This window comes from Rhinolophus sinicus, chromosome 14, assembly GCF_057876585.1.
Source record: "Rhinolophus sinicus isolate RSI-liver-muscle chromosome 14, RSI-T2T, whole genome shotgun sequence".
Lineage (NCBI taxonomy): Eukaryota > Metazoa > Chordata > Mammalia > Chiroptera > Rhinolophidae > Rhinolophus > Rhinolophus sinicus.
In genome coordinates this window covers 10306464-10328800 of record NC_142514.1, presented here as the reverse complement: position 1 = coordinate 10328800, position 22337 = coordinate 10306464, and the positions used below count along the sequence as shown (strand labels likewise).

The following is a 22337-nucleotide window of genomic DNA, read 5'->3' as shown; positions in this document are numbered from 1 at the left end:
TTTGGGATGAGTCTGTCCCTTGGAGCGTCTGGTTTAATCCATTTGCCCCAAGGCCTGACCTCAGTCTGGTTTGTTCGATTCTGCTCTTCCTCCCCTTTCTACTCGTCCATGCGCTCCTTGGAAGTTGCTTTCTGAGCTGGGCCCACTGGTCTAGGAATTTTTCCTAATAAAGAAACTCAGAACACTCTGCACCCTGCTGTTAATGGTGGTTATCTGGGTGGAGGAGGATTTTAAATTCTATATTTTATACAGCTTACGTTCTTTTTAAAAACAAGCGTGCATTACTTTGGTGACATAAAAACCAATAACGTTTTGATTAAAAACAGCAACAACAGAGAGACGGAGTGTGAGGGAGTGTGCAGGGGTCTGTCCTGTGATGACATCAGGCCTCAGACCTGAAGTGTCTGGGGGATCTCAGTCTGTGGGAACTTTCTGGTGTGTTCTAGGGGCTGGTTCTGACAGAGTGGTCAGTGGCTACTGCCTGATACAGCTCAGATCCGGAACTATGAGTCGCCAGACTCTGCAAAAGGTCACCCTGGGCTGGGGAATTACATCATAAACAGAGATAGGACTGAGGTAGGTGCCAGGTCAGACTCCTGGTTTCTGTCTCTCAGTGACCTGCTGGATGTCCCCGGGTCTTGGGCAATTTCTTTGGGCCTCAGTTTCTCTTGAACAACCTGGGAAAATGATTAACTGGTTTCTATGTGTGGGAGCTTGCTGGTTTACACTCAGAGAGATACAGCATCTTCTCCGCATCCATCTCAGTCACGTGTACCTGCCCATACATACACAAGCATGAAGGGACAGGCAGACAGACAGACACCCATGCCTACAAACCCACAGACACGCACACACTAGTGTCACACATAGAAAGCATTCAATTCTACATGGCACGTGCAGAGCTACGTGCCACACATTCTAACATGTACCCGAATATAGAAATTGCCACAAATTCACAGGCACATTGGTAGTGAGTTACCAGACAGGGCCATTCTTTTTTTTTTTTCTCTTTTTGGAATGTTTACAAAGAAACTGACCTTTTTTTTTTTTTTTTTTTGGAGGGAGGTTGCTGGCTTCTCTGGAAGGTGCAGACAGCATCAGTTTTAGGAGCATGTCCTGGTTTTGAGACGTTTACCAGGTGTAGCCCTTTGTGTAAGACAGCACCAGCAATTGTCCCTGGAGAAGACTGAGGTCACCTCACTCTGCTTTAGATGCTGAAGATGGAATGTTGAGCGCTTTGCCTAGCGTTGGACCATACACCTGAGGGGGGAAAACCCAGAGCCCTTGCTTCCTATCCACGTGACCTTGTGCGTGACTTAATCTCTCTCTGTGCTTTCACGTCCTCATCTATAAAATAGGGGTAAAAATTAAAGTGGTACATGCCTCCTAGGGCTACTGTGAGGAGTGCCTGGCAAGCACCATGTAAGTGTTGGCTGTCATTATCATGGTTGTCGCCATCTGGTTCTTATGAGAAAGCTTGAGTCTAGACTGTCCCTGGGCCCTTTTGCCTTCGTGGATCCCTTCTTCCATCAATGAATATTAAAAATTATGTTTTATGACTGCATGCGTATAAAGACTAATATAATCCAGTTTAGATTATATTCATTTTCCCCCCTGCTGACTTTAAAATAATCCAAGACATTTTTGTAGGCTCTAAAGGTATCGTGGGCTCCACCGTACTGATGGACGATTCAGCCGTGGCCGTGGTCCCGCCTCATGTCAGGTTATAGAGAGCTGAGAGAGACTTTGGGTGAATGTTCCATGGCTCATCTGGGCCCTGACGGTGCCTTTAGCTGTGCCTTGGGGCGGTTGGGGAGAAAACTGGGTTCTCACTGAGAGCAACTGGCCAGAAGTGCTGGGAGCAGGGGGTCAGAGGACGCCATTACTGCAATGGCTCAAACTGCCTAAGTTATGGTGGCGACATTCGGTTTGCTGACCTGATTTTCTGGCCATGGTGACCAAGAGTGAAGAAGCAGCCCCCACAGGGAGGGCTTGGGCGTATCTGCAGAGGGGAGTCCTGGGGGAGTGGATTTCCTGTGACTAGAGGGGTGGGGGTTTGGAGTTGGATTAAGTTAAAGATGCGACTCTTTTGTTTGCCCCGACTGCGAGGCACTGATATACCTACCTCGTGCATGGAGGCCACTCATTCTTCCCACATTCGCTGAGCACCTCCTATGTGGGGGCCCCACCCTGTTGTGGCTGGGACTACAGAGATGTTAAGACCCCATCCAGCTCTGATGACGCCCCCTGCCGGGCAGGATGGTAAGTGTTTCTCGGAGTGTCCCTGAATAAGAGGTGAGTTCTGGGTGGGAGCTTGATGGGGTGCAGGTTGGGAAAGGGTTCCTTCTCTACAGATTTCATGTCCAAAATGAACTTGAGGACTTGAGAGTATGAGGATGCTAGAATCCCACCCCCATCCTGCTGAACCTCGTGTTGTTTTTCAGGGCTGGAGTGGGGCCTCCCAGGAGCCACTCAGGCTCAGACTGTACTGGAAAAATGACCACGGGTGGCTTGGTGGAGGCTGGGCTCAGGGGAGGCGAAACCTCAGGAGAAGCAATGCCAAGGCTGGGAGGTGGGGAGGCAGGGCAGTGAGAGTCTGGGAAACAGGGCAGGTGCCACTGACTGGGGCCCATATCTTTTAGTTGCTGAAACAGGACTCTCAGGTGGCAGCTGTTACATCTCAGGTGAGGCCCAATAAGTGGGCCTAGGAGCTGGCAGGGTTTCTCCTCCAAACCAGATGGAAATACTGGGAGTTGAGAGGCTTTGGGGACTGAGTGAAGGGTTTGGGTTTGGTGATGGGGGCCGGCACAGTGGGGGGAATCTCACTAAGAGGCTGAGACCTGGGGAGGTTTTTAAGAACCTGTCTCCCTTCCCACTCGTGGTCCCTGAATCATTTGGGGCCTGTTCATTCCTCCACATGTGCCCTCTGCCCAGGCCGGGAGTGGGTGTGGGTCTTGTGCAGGCAGAGGCTAAGGGCCCAGTTGGTGGAGGGCCCTGGCACATGACATTTTGAGGGCTTGAGGCCCACGTGCATTACCGGGCCAGCTGGGAGGGGACTCTGGAAAGGGGCTAAAATTCAAGAGGATCCTTGTCAGTATCCTCTATCCTTTGGTTCTGAGACCATTTTTGCTAGGATGTTAGGGGTCTGTTCTCCCTTGGGAATGCCATTGAAAGGCAATGCTTAACCTAACATGCAGTGTTAATGACGGTGGCATCTCAGGTATTAGGTGGCATTCCCTAGGACGCAGCCCTCCCCAGGCCTGGCCTGTGACAGAGAGGGCATGGGGACCCTGGCTACTGTAGTACCATCTACGTCCACCTGGGGGCAGCGATGCCCAGCCTAAGCCCCAACTCCCGAGAGTCCACTCAGGTTTTACTTGGAGGTGTCCTACCTGGAAACCACAGGGAAGACCTTGAGACCGTAGTCCAGCCTCGCATTGAACAGATGGAGACTGGGATGCAGTGAGAGCCTGATCTGTCCAAAGTTATACAGGAAGCACCCTGGCTCTTTCCTCGTCACCCCACCACCCCAACCTGTGTGGTGCAGGAGGCTTGGGGCATCTGTGTTTGTGGGAGTCTTGGGGGGGGATCTAAGGTGCATCAACCCAGAATCCCCATGGCCTTGGTGCCACTTTCAACCACATGCTGTGTGCCACGGCCCCACGGACATGCATGCCCCTTCTGAACTCACCAGGCCACGTGGTCAGATGGGTAGCACGGGGTGTGTACGCTGGCCCTGGCTTGCATCCTGCTGGCACCTCTGGGAGACTTTCTGGGTCTCCCTGTTCTTATCTGGGAATAAAACAGCACCCCCATCACGGGCTGGTTGTTTGGAGTAAATGAGTTAGTATCCGTAAAGTGCTTAGACTAACGCCCGGTGAGAGCGGTGGCCATCAGATTCAACTTCTCCCATTAGGAGTCCCTTCCTCTCTCTGGCTTCTGACATGCCATGGGAGCCACCTGAGCAAATGTTGCCCTAGCACCCAGGTGACCTCATCCCTGTTCTCCCCCTTTGCCACCCCCTCCCAACCAACAAGAACCACACACACATAAAAATGTATAATTTTCTTATTTTAGTTAAAAAATAATTGTACCATTGAATGAAGAAGTCACTTTTTTTGGGGGGGGGGGGTTGAGAAAGGAGGGGGGGAAAAAGCAATAAGCCCAAAGAAAAAGAACTTTCTATATTCATCTGTAGAAACATATCCGCTAAGGCAAACGCAATTCAGGGCCAAGGCTGCTGCACTGGGGTCAGTACCTCCTAATTTCTGCAGATTCTAAGGCCAGAAAAATAAAACCTCTGCAAGTCCAACGGGAGTTTCATAGACTCTAGGGGGCATTTTACTAAAATAAAGAGTTATCGAGTTTAAAAAGCAGTGACGTTGTCATGACATACGCGTACATCGAAAGTTGCATAACTGTGGCCTCGACGGCCACTCGTTTGGACTGTGTGACGGGCACAGTTTCACGATTGAGACAGACACACACAGACACGCACACACGTGAGCAAGCACATGGGAGCTGTGCAGGACTGGGCCAGTGGCACAGGGAGTGCTGGGGTCCCCATGCTTCCTCAGGGAGTGGGTGTGAGGGACAGGTCCTGTCACTGGTGACAAGGCGGTGAATGTCACTCGGGTAAGGATGGTGTGAAAGGGCCGAGCGAGGTCCCCTGCTCCTTCTGTCGTACAAACCACGTAAAGCACTTCTTGGTCGCCTTCTGGAGAATGAACACGGTGCCGATTTCCTTCCCTACGAAGGGGTCAATCCCTCCTCTCCACGCTGCTCTCTCCAGAGCCCCCAAGACCCTCAGGTTGTCCCGGGGGGGACTAGGGAGTAGTGTTTCCGCCCCCAGAGTCTCCCCTGCCCATGATCCACGGCATGGCTGGGAAAGTGTGGGCCTGTGAGGTAGATTGACACAGCTGTCCCCTCCCCCCGCCTGGCTGGGCCCCCAAGTTGGGGTTGCTTGGGTGCCAGGGCCTTGGTCCCTTCACAAAAATAGAAGCCTTCCCCCAGCCCCTGACCCCAGTAGAGAAGAGGCAGGGCTGCAGGAACAGGTGCTGGGGTGGGGCCCCGTGTGCCTCTGATCAGCTCCTTAGCTCCCATTCTACGGAGCCAGCCACAATCCTTGCCATCTGTTGCTCCCCCAGTCTAGGAAGGGGCTGAGGGCCCCAGGGGCAGTGCAGCCTGTGGGTTAAGGGCAGGTGGCCTCTGGGCAAGGGAGGAGTTGGAAGGGACAGGCACAGGGGAGGAGTGGGGTGTGTGTGGAGGGCAGGAAGAGGGGCAGGGAGCAGGCGGGGAGCAGCCAGGGGTGTGAGAGAGACTCAGGGACGCCAGGGAGGGCTGGGCCGGCAGGGAGCCAGCGCTGGTGTCACGGCCTCGGGAACAGCAGCAGGGAGTGGGGCGGAGGCCGGGCCACCTCTGTGAGACCGCTGAGCTGGCTGTGTTCACAGACATTTGTAGGTTTTTAGTATGGTCCCTCAGACAGAGCCGAGGACTCGGGCTCGGCTCCCCGTCTGCCCACCCTCACCCACTCTCGCTGGCCGGACTGGGCGCTGGTTGGGCCGCAGCCCCTCGCTACTTGAAGGTAGACTGCAGCTCCTTGAAGGCCGCTTTCCGCTGCTTCATCTCCTCTGCCTGCTTCTTCCTCTCCTCCTGCTCAGCCTTGATCTCTTCCTCGAAGCGGCTGGACACGTTGATGGCCTGCACCTGGGGTGGAGTAGGGATGAGGTGCCTCAGGGCAAGAGGGGTCCCTGCGCTGCCATGTGGGCTTTCCCAGCTCCCCCTCTCACCACTCCAGCCCTGGGACGGGCACTCTATTCAGCTCTCGGAGCCTCAGTTTCTCCATTTAGAGCCTGGTGCTCAGTAACTCTGGCCTCATAGATTCATTGGGAGGATTGAACGTAACACGTTTGGGGGCCCTGTAACTTCTGACGTGTCCTTATCCTGTTTCCTGCCCACCCAGCTGCCCACCAGTCCCACCGATAAACCCTGAAACATCTCCTTGGCCTTAGAAGCCCAGAAGGAGGTGGGAGGCGGCTTTTGGAAGGAATAGTCTCTGCTAACATGGGAAGACAAGGGGCCCTGAGGGCAGGATCCAGGAGCCATTCTTGTCCCCTCCATCTCTTTCAGTGTGTGTTGAAAGGGGAGGGTGCTGTCCATGTAGGTGGCTTCTGGGGTCCGTCATACTCCCTCCAGGCTGGGGCTGGCAGGGCTAGCATCTCCAAGAGGCCCCGGGAGCCTGTGTGTGTTTCTAGGCCTGGTCTAGTGGCTCAAAGTGGTCCCTGTCCCCTCTTCAAGAGTACTTGCCCCTCCCCCACCCTGGGGGCAGGGAGAGAGAGGAAGCTGGAAAGAAACACAGCCTGGATGGGAGGGGACAGACGCCAAAAGCACAGTGGGCCTTGCCCAGCCCAGCTGGGGTGTCAGTCCCCCACCTCCTGTCTGCAGCCTCCGCAGAGAAAGGAAGCAGAGGTACTATTCCTCCAGCTAACCCAGGCTCCTGTCATACCCTGGCTACCCCCGTCCTTGAGCTGGGGTCAGGGCACCCCACCCTGGGCTCCACACATCTTTCCATTCCTCACCTTGGCCTCAAAGAAGCTCTTGGCCCCCTTGACGCCCTCGGTGGAGACATCAATCTCGGAGAGGCGGGCCAGCACGTGTAGCCCGCTGTCCTCCTGCAGCTCCCCAGCTGCTGCCTTGCGGAAAATCAGGAGGAACTGCAGCAGGGAGAAAAGCATGGGGTGTCAGGGTGAGAGGGAAAGGGGCCAGTATCCCTGGCCACACCCAGGCCCAGCACGGCCTCCCTAGGAAAAAGGAGGCATGCTCACGGGACTGGGAGCTAGAGGTCTGGGTTCTCCTCCTCCATGCTGTGTCTCTGCACAGGTCTTGTGCCCCTACCTCTCCAGGTCTCGGTTTGCCCATCTGTACAATGGGAGGGAGGCTAGGGGACCCATCTCCTGCTCTCCAAGGATCCCAGGCTATATAGCAAGCCTGCTCGGTCCACACTCAGCTCCCATCAAGAGTCTTCATGACATGGCCTCAACTCACCTCTTCGTTTCCACTGTTCCCCAAACGAATTCACCCTAAATTCCATTTATTGAGTCCTAAAGGTACGTGACTGTGCCCACTTTATAGAATGAGGACAGGTTCAAGGACAAGAAAACACCTGTGCCAAATCTCAGCACCAGAAATTGATGGAAGGATTTGAACCCATGTCCTGACTCCAAACAAACCATCATCTTGCACAGCCTGCACCTTCCTCCCTGCCACTCGTCCTCCCCCAGGCGGCCCCCCACTCCCAACCACCACCTCTCTCTTGCCCTGCCTCCTGTATGCTTCCTGCTAGCTCTCCAAGGCCTGGCCTGAGCCCTGACTCTTCTGAGAGCCCCCAGCCGCCCGGCATCTAATCCTGTGCTGCTCAGAGTCCAGTCCCACTGCTCTGTCTTTGAGCCTTGCCTGTCTCCGAGTGGGGACTGAGTGAGATCCGGAGTGTGAAGTCCCCCAGGCCAGTCAGTGCTCAGCTCCTCTTGGACCTGCAGTACATGTCATTCTCTCCACCTGTCCCCGCTCCTGAATCCCAGCATCGTGCCATCTCACTCTGGGCTTCTCTCCTCTACGCTCCAGGACTCCTGGAGCCCAGGGCCTTTCACTGCACTCCCGGAGCCCACCCACGGGCTCACTCAGTAAGTGGTCACTCATGAAGAAATGGATGTCCCTTCTTCTCCCGTAAGGCATCTCAAACCCCGGCCCCCCACCCTGGCGCCTGCTCCAGGATCCCACTGAAGCCTCAGCCAACTACCAGCCATTCAACAGCAGCTGTTCGGGACAATGGTGCTCAAAGACAAAGGGGAGTGTCTCTCCTCGCCAACAATCCCTCCAACAAGCCCTCAGGTGCAGCCCCCATGGGGAGCGGGCTCACCTCCCGGAAGCTGAGCTTGCTGTCAAAATCCTCATCCACCTCTTTGATCATGTTTTTCAGGCCCAGGTGGGTTTGGGGGGCTCCAAGTTTCTCCATCATGAGCTTTAACTCCATCAAGTCAATGAAGCCATCCCGGCCAGCATCATACCTATGGGTACACAGAGAAAGGACTAAGGACATCCTGATATCTCATACCTGACCAGTGAGAGCAGTCACGAGCCGGAGTGCAGGGAGCCTGGGGGCTTCGAGGGCATCTCCCACCACCTTATCATCCTATCACAGCTGGAAGGGACCTCAGCCCAGGCAGAGTCCTAATTTGTGGCCCAGCTACTGCTTGGTTACTTCTGACGACGGGGAACTCACCACATGGCCTGACAGCCTCCTACATGTTTAACAGCACTGTTTTAGACAAGCCTGCTGCACAGGAAGCTCAAACCACAGCTTCCCTGTACTGAATGTGACATGAACAAGCAGGGAGAAAAAACACAATATCCTGGGGTGCAGACTGGGAGGGTGGGTGCTGAGGGTAGCACTCACTGATCACCTCCAGGACCAGCTGGCTTACCAGCATCTCCATGGGCACTTGAGGGAAATCTTGATCCCACTCCCTGTCCCCACCTGGGAGGGAGGCAGAAGGTACGTCACAGGGCAAGACTAGGGGTCACAGGAGGGAGGTCCACTTCTAGTTTTCCTGGAGGTGGCCTGGGGTATGCAGGAAACAAGCTGTGCAGGGTCCCTGAAGCGAGCAGTGGGGACTTGGCTGGTTGGCTGGAAAAGGCCTGGAACAGTGATAAGGTGATGGCAGTGTCTCTGCTCTGCACATTTCAGGTCTCTTTTTCCTACCCACAATGGCCTGGCAGAGTCAGGCATGGGGTGAGGGATGGAGTCCAAATGCCTCTTTAGACCGGCCTTCTTGTAGTAAGAACTTGGGTTAGAGTTGGCCTCCAGACCGTCCCCTGGCTGGAGAGGTGCCATTGGTGTCAGAAGTACACAGAACGGCGATGTGGGCATTGTTTGCACAGCCCAGCCAGGCCTTCTAATCAGGCTAATCAAACACCTGTCTCCTGGCGGGCTGGGGAGAGTGGTCTCAGGGCTGAGTTCCAGAAACCTGTGTCCTGAAGACTTGGAGTTCCCACATAAACATAGATCTCATTCCTCTGCTCCCTTCAGGACTCCCCAGTTCCCTTCCCCTTCTCTAGTTATAGGTAAGCTATGCACGACTTTGGACACCTAATAGCAACCACTTTTTGAAAACTGTCATTGTACTGTGAACTTTATTCTACTTAACCCTTGAAACAACCTGATTTTATAATGGAGACTCAGAGAGGTTAAGTGACCAGCCCAAGGTCACACAGCAGGAAAAGGAGCTGGGCTTCCACCCCATGTCTGTCAAGCTCATAAACCTGCACATTTGCTCTGTGCCCAGCCCTCCTCCTCATGTCCTGGGGCTGCCAGCAGAACAGAGATGTCTGCCTGGAGCGCGGAGTGGAGCATTTGTGCAAGGGGTATAAATAGTTCACGAGTGAGTCAGTGGTTGGAAGTGATGCAGCAGGGGAAGATGGATCTCTGGGAACCCTGCAGAGAACACTTGGTCCTGAGGCCTTCTTCCCCACTATGGGGTGAAAGGGCTGGAGGGGGGCACACCGGCCAGAGGTCCCTGTGGGCAGTGGTCATAGATGGGCCGGAAGCAGATGCAAGAGAATATGGTAGAGAGTGGTGGGACCTGGGAGGGTCAGGCAGGCCTATGATCCCATGGTCTAGGCTCCACTGAGAGCTGGAGGAGCACTGTGGGGGCCCCTCCATCCATTTTTGGAGCCTGTCTGCCAGTTGGTAAGGGGCTGAGCTGCTGGTGCACGACTCTTAGTGACAGGTATTGGAGCATCTCTGTGGAGAGCGGCCTGGTGAGGGAGTCAGTCTTTCCTGGGATGAGTCACATGGACTCCTCTCCTCAGTGCCCCTCTGAAAAACAAAGCCCCATCACTTTCTGAACGGGGGCTCCCATGAAGGTCAGCGACGTGTCAGGGTTGGAGCAGGCCGCCTGGATTCCAGAAGCCTGTGTCATTGGAGCCTCCAGCTGAGGCTGAGACCCCCTGGCATGACGGTGACTCTCTCACAGGGTCACTGTGAGGACTGAGTTCCTAAGTGCCAAGCACGTAGCACAGTGCCTGGCACATGGAGCTGGCTCCAGAAATGGCAGCCGTCGCCACTATAACGAGATGTAGTGACCTTTATTAAGCTCCTACTACGTGCCGGGCATTTCCTCTTTACAACCTCTGTGCTCAGCAATCCTGGCAGGTCAGTATTACGTCTCCATGTGAGTGATGAGGGAACAAGATTGTAGAGGTGAAGGCACTGGCACGATAAACAAGAGGCCAGGGATTCGGACCCCGACCCTGCGATTCCCACACTCCACTCTCCGTGCTGCTCCACCCCTCTCCTGAGCCCAGCTTTATTTACTGCTCAAGTGGCCCGGTTTCTCCCGCAGCCAGTGGTGGCTCAGTTTCAGAGGAAGTGCAGATAAAGTATCCAAACTTGGACGGAAACTTGGGCTCTGGCAGCTCCCAGGCCTGGCTGGGCTGCAGCTTAAACCACCGGCTGCATCAATCAAGGGTCAATCAATTACTGGGTCTGGGCTCGATCCCAGGCAGACTCCAGCCCCCAGGGGGGCAATGCAAGGGCTGGCTGCAGTGCCAGTGGATCAGTCGCCAAGGGGAGGTGACAGAGGCCATGGAGAGGCCAGGTGTTGGGGTGGGAGTTGGGGCCCCCAGACGAGGTGACACTGGAGAAGGCTGTTCCCATGAGACCCCCGGGGGAGCAGGCATCTACCATGCACCCTGGGCTCTGATGGGTGAGCTCTGGGTCACTGGATCAGCCAGGTGCCAAGGTTAACCTGATTGAAGATGACCTTGAAGGTTTGTGCTCTCATCAACTCTGCTGACTGACTTGGGTCCAAACCCCTGATCTGCCACCTGCTGGCTGGGTTACCCTGGTAAAATCACCGGTTCCCACAAACCTCAATTTTCCCATTTAAACCATGGAGATCAAAGGCCCCATCTCAGGACTGAGACAAAGATTAAAAGAGTCAAAGTAGATCCCAATCCAAGTAGATTCTTAGTACAGACTGTAGCCTACAGTAAGCACTTAATTAATACAAGTTAACAACAACAATAATAATAATAATAAATTACTATTATTGTTAATATCTACCTTTAGGATTAAAGATTAAATGAGATTATAGATATAAAGCGCCTAGTACATAGCAGGTACTTAAACCTGCTAATTTCATTATAATAACAGCGGCTACTAAGAACTTTTTGTGTGCCAGGTACTATGTTAAGTACTTCACACGTAATGCTGACACTAAGGATAGAAAACACAATGGCTTCTTCCCAGGGTACCAGTCCTGCCGGTGACTGGCTGGGCGGACATGTTTGCTGTAGACCAGCCTGGAGGCAGGGGATGGACAGGATGACCCAGAGGCCCCTCCAGCATCTCACCCTCCTCCGAAGGTCTCTCCCTCACCCCCCCATTAGGCCTGATTCAAAGATCCTGCCACTTGGGGAGGTGGAAAGACAGCAGGACAGAGCCTTCCGCTTTCTCACTGGGTAGAGGGAAAGAGGAGCCTAGATTACTCTCCTGCCCCTCCTCTGACAGAGAGGGAAGTGACAAAGAGACAGTCACTGTGCTACCAGCAGGTGGACAACTGGCAACACAGGGAGAGAATGATGTTCTCAGGTGGCCGGAAACGGGCATGTCTCGGGCTGGGGAGACCGTCTCGTCCGTCAGCCCTCTCCCTGAGCTGGACGTGAGGCTGCAGGAGGCTCAGAGGATGCAGGGAAAGAGAAGTCAGCACACAAGGTCCGTCTGGATCGCTTGGTCTGTCAGTTTCATGTTATGGGGGGAATGCTGCCCAGAGTGGTCAGCAACCAGCCCAAGGACACACCGTTGGCAGACCAGAAGATTCCAAACTCTTTCCTCCCTGCCTGCCTGCCTCCCTCTTCTTCCTTGTCCCATGGAGGGACCCAAATTCTTAAGCTTGCAGGGCTTGGGAAGGTTGGGTTGAGACAGCCTGGCTTGGGGCCTGCCTGGGAGGGCCCATTCCATCCAGCAGGACTGGCAACAAAGCTCCCAGGCTGGGAGCTCAGCACTTTCTCTCGCACTGGAGGGAGGAGGCTGCAGCTGGCACCGTGCCCGCATTCCTACCCGCCTCCCCCTGAATAGCTGTCGACAGGGAGGGCTCAGCAGCTGCCGCCCCGGATGCTGGTGACAAAATCCCCTCCCATCCACCCCTGAAAGTGGAGCAGCCGGCCACCACCCAGGCAGACTTTGCCCTTTGGGCTGAACTGGTCCCACCGGCTGGCTGCTCCTCCTCTGCCCTCCAGTTCTGACCAGGAGTCATGCGGGTGGGTGGTGGCTGGCTCCTACAGCGTGCAGTATGGATGCCCTGGGTCTGCACCCAGGGCTCGTCCCCATTTCATTATCATTAGTGGCTACTCTGCTGAGCACTCACTATGTGCCTGGCATTGTGCCAAGTGTTTTGCATCAGTTTCTCACCAGAACTCTGTGAAGCAGGCACGACTATCCCCATACCACAGATGAGGAGACTGAGGCACAGGGAGGAATTGACTTGACCAAGGCCACCATTGACAAGGACACAGCTGGGATCCGAACCCAGGCCTGATGAAAAACACACTTTTAACTACTATGCTATGTCCTGATGCGTACAGACCCTGTACCAGAGAAGCTCAGGTTGGGAGGGATAGTGGAGGCCACCTCATTTAGCCATTCGTCGGGGTCAGGTTCTAAATGCAGTTATCCTGCTTGGTGTCTTGAATACCACTGAGGACGGGAGGCTCACTGCTTCCTTCAGCCGGGCCATTTTGGCTATGGAACTGTCTAGTAGAAAGCTGTTCCTCACACATGACTCTCCCCTGTCAGTTGTGCTGTTCAGTCTAATGGCAGGATGAGGAGTTACCACAGCCGCTGCACAGGGGGAGGATGGCAACAGTTGGTTTGGGAGAACAGGGCTGATTCCCATCCCAGGCCTTTGCTGATGGCCCCTCTGCCCACGGGGGTCCCCAGAAGGACAGACAGCTGGAGAGGGTGTTTATAGACCAAGGAGCCCTCAGGCCCATCTGGTTTTGGTCTCAGCATTCACAGACCTGGTCCCCCCACATCCTGTCTGGGAAGGCCCCTGTGGCCTCTATTTTTTGTCCTGTAAAATGGGAAGGCAGGTCCCTTGGGGCAGGAAAGTTCTGGAAGACAGGAAAATTCTGGCCTTGCTTTTACAGCCAGCTTGGCCCTGCCCGCCTTTCCAAGCAGGTGGATGCCCACATGCTTGGTGATGACTGCTGAGCAGCGTCCATCGGTTCCTACCCGCCCCCACCCCCAAACTGCCTGACTCATGTGGGGAAAGCCCAGCCGATCACCACTTCCTCTAGTCCTATCTGTGGAATCTGAAACTCAATCTGCTGCCCTGTGTCAGCCGAGGGGTGTCTGAGTGCGTATGACAATCTGCTGGGTGCTGTCAGGGCTCGGAGATATCCTAAACTGGGGTTCAAACACCTCGCGCTGAGCCCCAGCCCGAAAGGGGCAACCCTCTCCACCTGCTGCGTCAGCAGTGCGTTTCCCGCCAGCTCGCCCCTGCCCGCCCTTAGTATTGATAATTATTGTAACAATGATTGCACAGAACATTTACTGAACGTCTCATAGAGCCCAGTGTTTATTATTTAATGTAACCTTTCCTCCCTACCGCTCAGACTAAGTAATGTGTCCTACCTGAAGGTCAATCTTAGGCAAGCTGCGGGGAGATGGCTGTGGGTGGGGGGGCTAGCACTTCATACACAATGGGCACACCTGGTGATATTCTTAAAATAGAAACTCTGATCTAGTAGGTCTGGGGTGGAGCCCGAATGTCTGCACTTCTAACAGCTCCTCAGTGATGCTGATGCTGCTCTATTTGGGACCCATGGGAGCAAGGGACTCGGAGTCACACAGACCCAAGTTCAAATCCTGTCTCCGCTCCTTACTAGCTGTGTGACTTTGGACAAGTCACGTAAAGCTTCCCGAGAGCTCTTCTTTTATGTGAAATGGGTCATGATAAAATTCCAGGATGTAAAGAAAGGATTAAACAAGAGCTAAAGTGCCCAGGGTGGAGCGGATTGACAGTGGCCCACCCGTCAGAGTGCTGGGAAGGGCTAGAGTTGCATCTCCACACAGCTCTGGAATCTGGGGCCTGGCTCCCGACTAGCTGTGCCTTTCTGGCACGGACGCCTCACTTCTCTGCAGTCCTTGAAAAGCAGAAGTCAGCCAAGGAGAAGACTGCTCGGCAGTCAGAGGGAACTAAGCTACTGGAAGGTGTGGGGACTGTCCCTGCTGAGGTCGCCGAGTGACTCCCTCCTCAGCCTGGGTGAGGCTCTCCTTGCAGAAAGGGTCTCTGACCTTCCCTGAGGCAGTAGGGCCTGGCCTCCCAGAGCCTTGGGTCTAGTGGGCAGGGAGGAGAGAAGGCAGGCAGCAAGGTACAAACCAAAGGAGAGCCAAAAATCCCCGGAGGAGGGAGAACAAAGGTGACTCAGAATCAGAAGGGAAGGAGGAAGAGCAGAGGGAGAGCACAAATCCTCCCTGCCCAGAAAGCCAGGCTCCTGAGGGCTTCCCCTGAGGCGCTCAGAGTCCCCTGACGCCCAACCATAAACACAGCCCTCACTGGCCTCTGGAACTCCCTGTAGACAGACCTCATTCTAACCCTGCCTCTGCTGCTTATTATAACCTCCTTGAGCCTCCATTTCCTCATCTGGCAAATGGGGATAATGACAGCACCCACCTCACTATGTAGGTGTGAGGATTATGTTTAATTTCTGAAATAATACACTTAGGCTCCTTCGGGAGCAACTGGACCTGGTGGCTCCACTTAACAGGGAGAGGGCGGAGGCAGGGGGCTGGCTGTGGGGAACCTATCATCACAGTGTTCCTTACGAGACCTTTCAGTCCTCACGGTAGAAATAAAGAAACGGAACCCTCCATCTCTAGCTCTGTGGGTCCGTCCTCTCTCCCCGCGGTGAGACTTTAAGCTTCTTGATGGCGGGAACTCTATTCTTGCCTAGGTCTCTGGGACTTGCACACAGCAGAAACTTAATGAAGTATCTGTTGGATGGATGATCAAAGGAATGGACTGGGGGGTTTTCAAAGTCATCATCTATGTTTTTAACAGTGCTCAGATCAGACACGATGGGGAACTTGACAAAGGCCCAGAACTTGTACGATTTCATCCTCAGCCCTTGACCTGGTAGGTTCTGCAGCCCCAGGGGGAGCTAAGTCTCGGAGAAGCTGAGCACCCCGCCCAGAGTCCCCCAGCTACACAGGGGCGGTCCGGCACGAGGGTCCCCCTTTTGTACTGCTCCAGAGCTGCTCTTGGCTCTTCGCTTTTTTTCTGCCACCTGCCTTCCACGTAATTAAGTGATAATGAATTCCTTTCTCCATTTTTGTTATTTTATCAAAGCCATATGTAGCTGTCAATCAGAGTGTTTGTTGGGCAGGAGAAAAGGGTTGTCATGCTGGGTTCCTGTCACTCTGGACCAAAGCGAGAGGGTTGCCCCCAGTCCAGCAGCTCCGTGGGAGGTAAGTGAAGGCAGCCAGTGGCTTTTGTGGAGCTGCCTTGGTGCCAGCCCAACCACCGCCAGGGCTGGGGATGATGGTGACAGGAACTTAAGAAGTACTTACTTTGTGCCAAGCATTGGGTTAAGTACTTCATAACGAAAATGTGATGTGGGTGCTATTATTCTCCCTGTTCTAGGGTGAGGAACTGAGGCTCAAAAAGGTTTACGTGCCTTGCCCCAGGGCCCACAGCTGGGATTCAAACCCAGGGTCGCAGAGTCCAAACGCCCCACTCTTAACCACTACACCACACGGTCTTCCAGGAAGAATGCTGAGGGGCAGTACTGTGAAGGGCCAGGGTCTCTGCGCAGGTGGAGAGGAGGGGAGGAGAGGGCAGGGTGGGAAGGAAGAAGCTTCCAGAAGGAGAGGGAAACCTGTCTCTCTGACGCAAGGGGTCATGAGATGAAGTGGCTGGGGACGAGGCTGGCAAGGCAGGGAACTAGGGCGTCTTCCTCAGATTCCATGGCAGGTTCAGAATTACACGACTGTCTACCTCTCCAGCAGGTCTCAGCTTACAAAACCCCGCAGAGCCCAGGCAGGCTGTTGCCAGCTCAGAAGTGCCCCCTATCATTGCCCCCTTGCTTGGAGGGTTCCACAGACAGCCCTGGATGATGGGCAGAGAGAAGTGGGAGAGGGTGGGATTAGAGGTGGTGGGCACAGCCTGAGGCCGCATCGGGAGGGAGGACAGACAGTCCTGGCTCCACTATCTCCACGTGCCCGGCACAGCGCCAGAGCTCTACATGCGTCACCTCCTCTGAGCTTCACCCCCAGAAGCGGGGACCACTATCCCCACTGTACAGAGAAGGATGCTCTGGTCCAGCCACTGAAAACCTCCCTGTGACCCCAAGCAAGTCACTACACCTTTCTGGGTCTCAGTTTCTTATTCTGTAAAGTGAGGAGAAGGGCTGGAGTCAGCCCTTGAGGTCTCTCCCTGCTGGAACCTGTACAGCTGTAGTGTGAGGTCAGCGATGGCGGAGAGCCTATCTTCCCTCCATCTCTTCTATTCTCCCTCCATCTCCATCCTCAGGAAGTATCTGCTGATGAACACTGCATGGATGGACAGGAAGACGGTGGAAGGCAATTCTGCCATCCAGAAGGGTTCAGGACCCGTCAGAAATAAGGTCGTTGCTGAATCACCTTTGGCAACTATCAGATAGAGCCTGCTCCCTTTACAGATGTGAAGCCTGGGGCCCTGGGGTGGGGCACAGGCAGAGCCAGGATAAAAGGCCAGGCTTCCCAGCTGCTGGCCTTCAAGGAAAGGCCGACTCTTAGCTCCCTCTGACTTTCTGTCTCTTGCACTTGGCTCTGGTGGACAGCTGCCCAGGAGGGCCAGGCTCCCTCCTCCCCGTCTTGGGAGCTGGGACACCAGGGTGGAAGGCTCTCAGCAGAGCCCTGGCTGTGGCCCTGCTTGGACCCAGAAGGCTGCAGGCCTACTCAGACAGCAGAAGCAGAAGAGGGGTTTTGTCTTTCATGAGAGCCTGTCTGTTGGCTGTTCACAGCCGGACTCGGTGGGGCTGGGCTCGGCTGGCACAGTGAAGCCTTGTTTCCTTGAATACAAAATCTGCAGCTTTCCATTTTCACCAGGGCCCCCGGCAGGCAGCACTTCCTTCCCTAGAAGTCCAGCTCCTTGGCCCCTTCCTGCCCCCTCACCCCTCCCAAAGCTCCAGCAAGCAGTAGTGGTGCCAAGAGGTGGCTTGCAGGGCTTCAGCTCCCCCGAATCTTTATCAAAGTATTCCTCGGCACACTAACACCAAAAACAGACTCTGTAAAAAGCGAGCTTGTTCTGCAAATGCACTCCCCCAGTTCCAAGCCCTTTGCAGTCTCATTACAGCCTCCCAAGTCCCTGCTCTTTGGGGTGTCTGGGCTCTCCCAAACAGCTCCATCTTTTTTTTTGGGGGGGGGCAGAGGGTAGGGACGCTGTGGAAGCCTAAGAGAAGGAGGGCTGTGGGGGAAAGACGCTGGCTGGCGTTGGGTCCGTGAGGTGGAAAATCACCCATGAACATGGAAGGGGGCGTTGGAGGAGTGTGTTTTCCCACATGGCAGCAGATACTGGTGGCAGGAGACCCGGAAGGGAAGAACAAAGGTTTTGGAGTCATAGACCCGGGTTCAGATCCTGACTCCATCATTTTGTAGCTGTGTGGTCTTGGCAAGTTACTTAACTTCTCTGTGCCCAGACTCCCCAACTGTGCCATGGGAATGATGACAGTTCTTTCATGGGGTTACTGGGAGGAACTGTGAGCTACTTAGCCCTTTCGTTCTCCTGATACAGGCAGGGATCTTGGCTGCCTTCGAATAATTTCACTTGCACTCCCCAGGGTAGGGCAGGCTCTACAAGGAGGTGCTAGAGTGAAGTTACACCCACCCTGGGCTCAAGGAACTTGCAATCTATTCCTGCTAGAATCTTGGAAATTTCCTCCTTGGGAATCCTGCTCTCCTAATCACGCCAGACTTTGGCTGGGAAGAAACTTTAGAACTCTCAACCAGGACTCTGGAGTCAAAGAGGCAGGCTCCCCAGGGCTGTGAGACTTGTACCAGAGGCTCAGTGGGGAGTCAAGGACTGTTTCCCCCCTGGAAAAGTATGGGGCGCCCAATCATTCAGGTCTGGGAACCAGAAACCTCTTCCCCTGCGTGGTCGGACCAAATGCAGAAGCAGCAGCTGCAGCAAGTGTAAGAAGTGGGAAGAGCCTTTCTCAAGCTGTGGGGTTGCAAAACACCCGCCTTCCGGCTTGCTCTCTGGGCAGTCAGCTGCTGGCCAGCTTGGAGGCTTACAGCCCTAGCCTGCCCCGCCTCCTGCCTGGGGCAAGGTGGGTCCAGCGCCTCTCTCGTGGCCTTGGGCTGTCTGTCTCAAGGCAGAGACTTCCTGACTCCTCCATCCTAGAATCTGCCTCAGGATGGTTCCGCCTCCTCCAGGACCCACTCCAGACCAGTACCCCAGGGGTATTGTCCCCTCCAGAAGCTAGGGACAGGGCAATTGGTGACAGGAAGTGGGGAAGGGTACCAAAAGGAAGGGGTTGGGTGCCTCTATCACCCCTCCTCCTCAAACCCCCTCCCACCTGCAAACATGGCTGGAGGGGAGTGTGGCTGACCATCTCAATCCCAATTGGGTCAACCCAGGAATGGACCAGAGAGGACCTGGAGCCCTTTCTCCCTAGTTCCTCAACAGAGACATTAGGGTGTTTTTTGGGTTTAGGGCTGATCCCATGGGCTTGGGGGGGGGGGCTGTCCAACCTGCTGAGGGCACAGCATGTGGAATTATATAGAGTAAAGGGTAAGGGTGAGAGCAACTGGGAAGTCAGATAGGAAGGTGGGGGACTTTGGGAACCCTGCGTATGAAAGGAGGGGCACAGGTGAGGGGCTGAGGAGAGATGGGGCATAGTGACTACGGAGCTGCTGGAGGCAGGGGAGTAGTGAGGGCAAGAGGAGAAAGGTTGTGATACCTGCAAAGTGGGGAGCAGGGACTGAGGGGTCCCTCCCCAGGGAAACTCCTGAGGGTCAAGGACTGGGGTCCTGGTTAACTGTGGATGGCGGTAGAGGTGGGAGGGGATGAAGGGTCTTTGACTGTAGTTGGCTGGCAGATGCTGAATAACTGCAGGGGTAGAGGAGGAGAGGGGCTCTGCCCAGAACCCATGTTGAGGGGGATCTGAGAGAAGCAGAGGAAATGAAGGTACCCCAGGGAAAAGAATGTGTGTGGCCTGGGGAACAGGGACTGGTCACCTTTGTTGAGGCGCTGGGGGGTGTTTGTGACCAGCGTGTGCTGAGGTGGGGGTGGGGAATTGAGTAGCTTGTTGGGGGCGAAAGGGAGGCCACGGGGTCTCCAATCTCGGTGTGCGCGAGTGTGGGGTGGTGGGGGAAGCGTCACTAACAGGACAGGGACCTAGGCCAGCGACCCAGAGTTCTCAGACCCATGTGTGTGGTGGTAATGGGGGCTCGCGGGGACTCGTGATCATCTAGGAGCCGCGGAGCCCCCACTCCGTGTGCGCGCGTATAGTGCACTGGGGGCGGCGTCACCCAGCGGAGGGGTAGCGTGCCAGGGTCCCGGGTACCCAGATCCATACGCGTGGTGGGGTGGATGGCTCCGCAGCCTCGTGATTATCTGGAAGGGGCCGCCGCGGGGTTCACACCCCTGCTGTGTCGGGGTTCGGGGGAGCGCGGCTGGCAGCAGGGGACGCGGGGCGGCGCGGGGTCGGGGTGTGGGGGCCGAGGCCGGCTGGCGGGGTAGGTGGGGGGGCCGGGTCGGGCGGGCACTCACTGCTTGAACATCTTCTCCATGTCCTTGATCTGCTTCCTGGAGAACTCCTTGAACTCGGTGTAGGGGTTGAAGATGCGGCGGCTGGGCGACTGGGGCTCGCCGATGCCCTGGTTGAGGTCTGCGCGCCGCAGCAGCTTGGCGCTCAGCTCGCCGTCCGCGCTGCCCAGCGCCTCCGCCGCCTCGTCCGGCGCCCCAGTCGCAGCCGCCGCGGCCCCGTTCAGGCCGGGCTGCTCCGGGAACTCGCCGCCGCCCTCGCCCTCCCCCTCCATCTGCAGCCGCCGGCTCAGCTTGCTGGCCAGCTCGTCCGTGGCCATGGTGGCCCGCGCGGCGCTCTCCTCGGCCCGGCCCCTGCTCTCCGCGCGCCCGCACAGCCTCTGGCCGCGCTCTTCCTCTTCCTGACACTCCCCGCGCTAGGCACCGCCCCCGAAGGTGGGACTTAGGCCCCTCGGGGACCGCCTGCTCCCCGCCCCCGCTCCCGGCCCTGCGCTGCAGGCGCGGGCTCTGTCTTGATCGCTGGCGTTCAAGTGTGCTGGGTGCGCCCAGCCCGCCACCATCCCCCAGGGGGGTCTTTGTAAAAATCCGTCGCTTGTCTCCGTCCTCACAGCGCCAGCTGAGCGGGAGAGGTGGGGCTGGGGGTCCTGCACGCAGGCGGGAAAGGAGAGGGGTTGCTCCCCTGTAGTTTGAGTGTGGCTCAGGGGCTCAGGGCGTGCAGCCCCCAACTGCTCTGGAATCCCCACGCTGTGAAGTCGTAATCCTGTGTCCGTGACACCCTGGCGGTTGCCATGGAGACAACTCGTTATACACTGGTGTTGTCAATGAAGGAGATGGACCCGGTGAGCGGGAACCCTCGTTTAGATTTAACCACAGCGGAGCTGCTGCATCTTTTGGGAAAGAACAGAGCGGCAGCTGCGAGGGAGATGGGGCTTGGAGGTGTTCTGGGACTGGGGGAGAGCAAAAGGGGGAAGGGGCTGGCCCTTTCCCCCTGGCCCAGCAGATCACATGGATGACTTTGCAGAATAGCTGCTGGGCCACGGCTGGCTGTCGCCTGTGACTCTGCTTTAGGAAAACCGGCAGGGAGACCAGGATGATGCCATGTCGATGAGGGCCCCAGAGGAGACATGTCCTTTCCAAAGGCTCATGGGATGGGGTTTCCCTCAGCAGTCTGGCCTGTCACCTTCAAACTGCAAAGCTGTGGACCCCCAGTATCAGAACCCAGTCGGGGGTGAGGGTGGGGGCGACGCTGGGTAATAATTCAGAGTCCCAGGCTCCAGTCCAGACAGACAAAACTGATTTCTTGGGGTAGGGCTCAGAACTCTGTATTTTAACGCACTCAGGCGAGTTCTGCTCACTGAAGTTTGAGAATCACTAGTCTAGGAGGGCTGCTTTGTGCTTATTCTTTAAAATGTTAGGACGACACTGAAGACCCCTATGCGGACCCGCATATCAGATGGAGAGAAAAGATGGAGGCACAGAGCACTTGTGAAGCTAAAGCCAGAAGCTTCCAAAGTGATTTGCACAGAACAGACTCTCAATTGATACTTGTCAATTTGCCATAGTTTAAAAATTATTGCTGAAATAATTTGAAAGGCATTTTAAAAAGAACAAAATTGAGAAAAACGCTTCAGCGCTCAGAAAATACGAAATTTGCATTCTTATTTTTGAGATTGTTTTCTGAGTCCAATAAAAATGTCCAGCTTAAATGACATGATATTGTTCTTTTAAAGCTTGGAATTAAGTTTTTGTCGGTCAGGGGCAGTTTGGCCCAGCTACTTGCAAAAGGCAGGTTTCTGTATCTCTCACCTGTGGCTTTGAAGGACCCAAAAGTTTGTTTTTTTATTGAATGCAAAAGACTAGGGATGTGGTGCAGATTGAAACTTTGAAAATTCTGTCTGCAGTTGTTTGCGTTTGTCCAAATCTTAGTTTTTCTCACAAAGCAGCTAAAAGACAAATCTGGTGAACCTTAACTTGCTTTAACCCATGAATATAATGGGCCTCATGAAATAGGGCTGCCTTTATTATGAAATATTTTGCATCTGCTTGATGTGGGAGCAAACTGTTACCAGGGAAGAGATTATATGAGGGTTTGCCTTCTTAAAAAACAACTTACATATATGTGAAAAACCTGGGGTTTGGTTTGAAATATGCACACGAGCTGTATGTATGAAACGCCCTGGTCAATTACCCATTTGGCTTGTGTGGACACCACCCTGGAGAGGCAGCGCAGGCTCCATGACGCACGGGTAGGGGTTTTCCTGCTCGTTACCCATCGCATCTTGTAAAAGGGGAGTGGAATGCCCGACCTTGCTATCATACGCAGGCAATGGCTCAGGAAATGCTTCCTGGAAGGGCGAGCCTTTTTAACACCTCTTGGGCCGATCTCACAGGTTCTCAGGCGTTTAGAACCCTGAGGCTTTGACTACAGAGTGAGAGCTCAAGTTGTCAGGTGCTCTGCCCTATTTGCAGGCCTGGGGCTGGGCCTCCTAGAAAAGAACTGTTGATCTCTAAAGCCAGAGATCATGCCAG

General features: G+C 55.0%; 1 protein-coding gene across 1 annotated transcript; it reads right to left on the bottom strand.

Annotated features, from left to right (window-relative positions):
- Window positions 1-4058: 4058 nt before the first annotated feature.
- On the bottom strand, window positions 4059-20214 carry EFHD2 (EF-hand domain family member D2). The gene is made up of 4 exons (XM_088790155.1): window positions 19815-20214; window positions 7916-8063; window positions 6579-6713; window positions 4059-5706 (listed from the first exon to the last, which is right to left on the bottom strand). Exons 1-4 carry the CDS (start codon window positions 20126-20128, stop codon window positions 5575-5577), a joined length of 729 nt encoding a protein of 242 aa, XP_088646281.1. The 5' UTR covers window positions 20129-20214; the 3' UTR covers window positions 4059-5574.
- Between the last annotated feature and the right edge of the window lie 2123 nt (window positions 20215-22337).

Excerpts from the sequence above, each read along its gene's own strand:
- EFHD2 (XM_088790155.1), bottom strand. The coding sequence starts at position 20,128 with ATGGCCACGGACGAGCTGGCCAGCAAGCTGAGCCGGCGGCTGCAGATG. Across the intron at positions 6,714-7,915 it reads GCAAGCTCAGCTTCCGGGAG|TTCCTCCTGATTTTCCGCAA; the intron begins GTGAGCCCGCTC and ends TCCCTGCTGCAG. Across the intron at positions 5,707-6,578 it reads AGAGCTTCTTTGAGGCCAAG|GTGCAGGCCATCAACGTGTC; the intron begins GTGAGGAATGGA and ends ACTCCACCCCAG.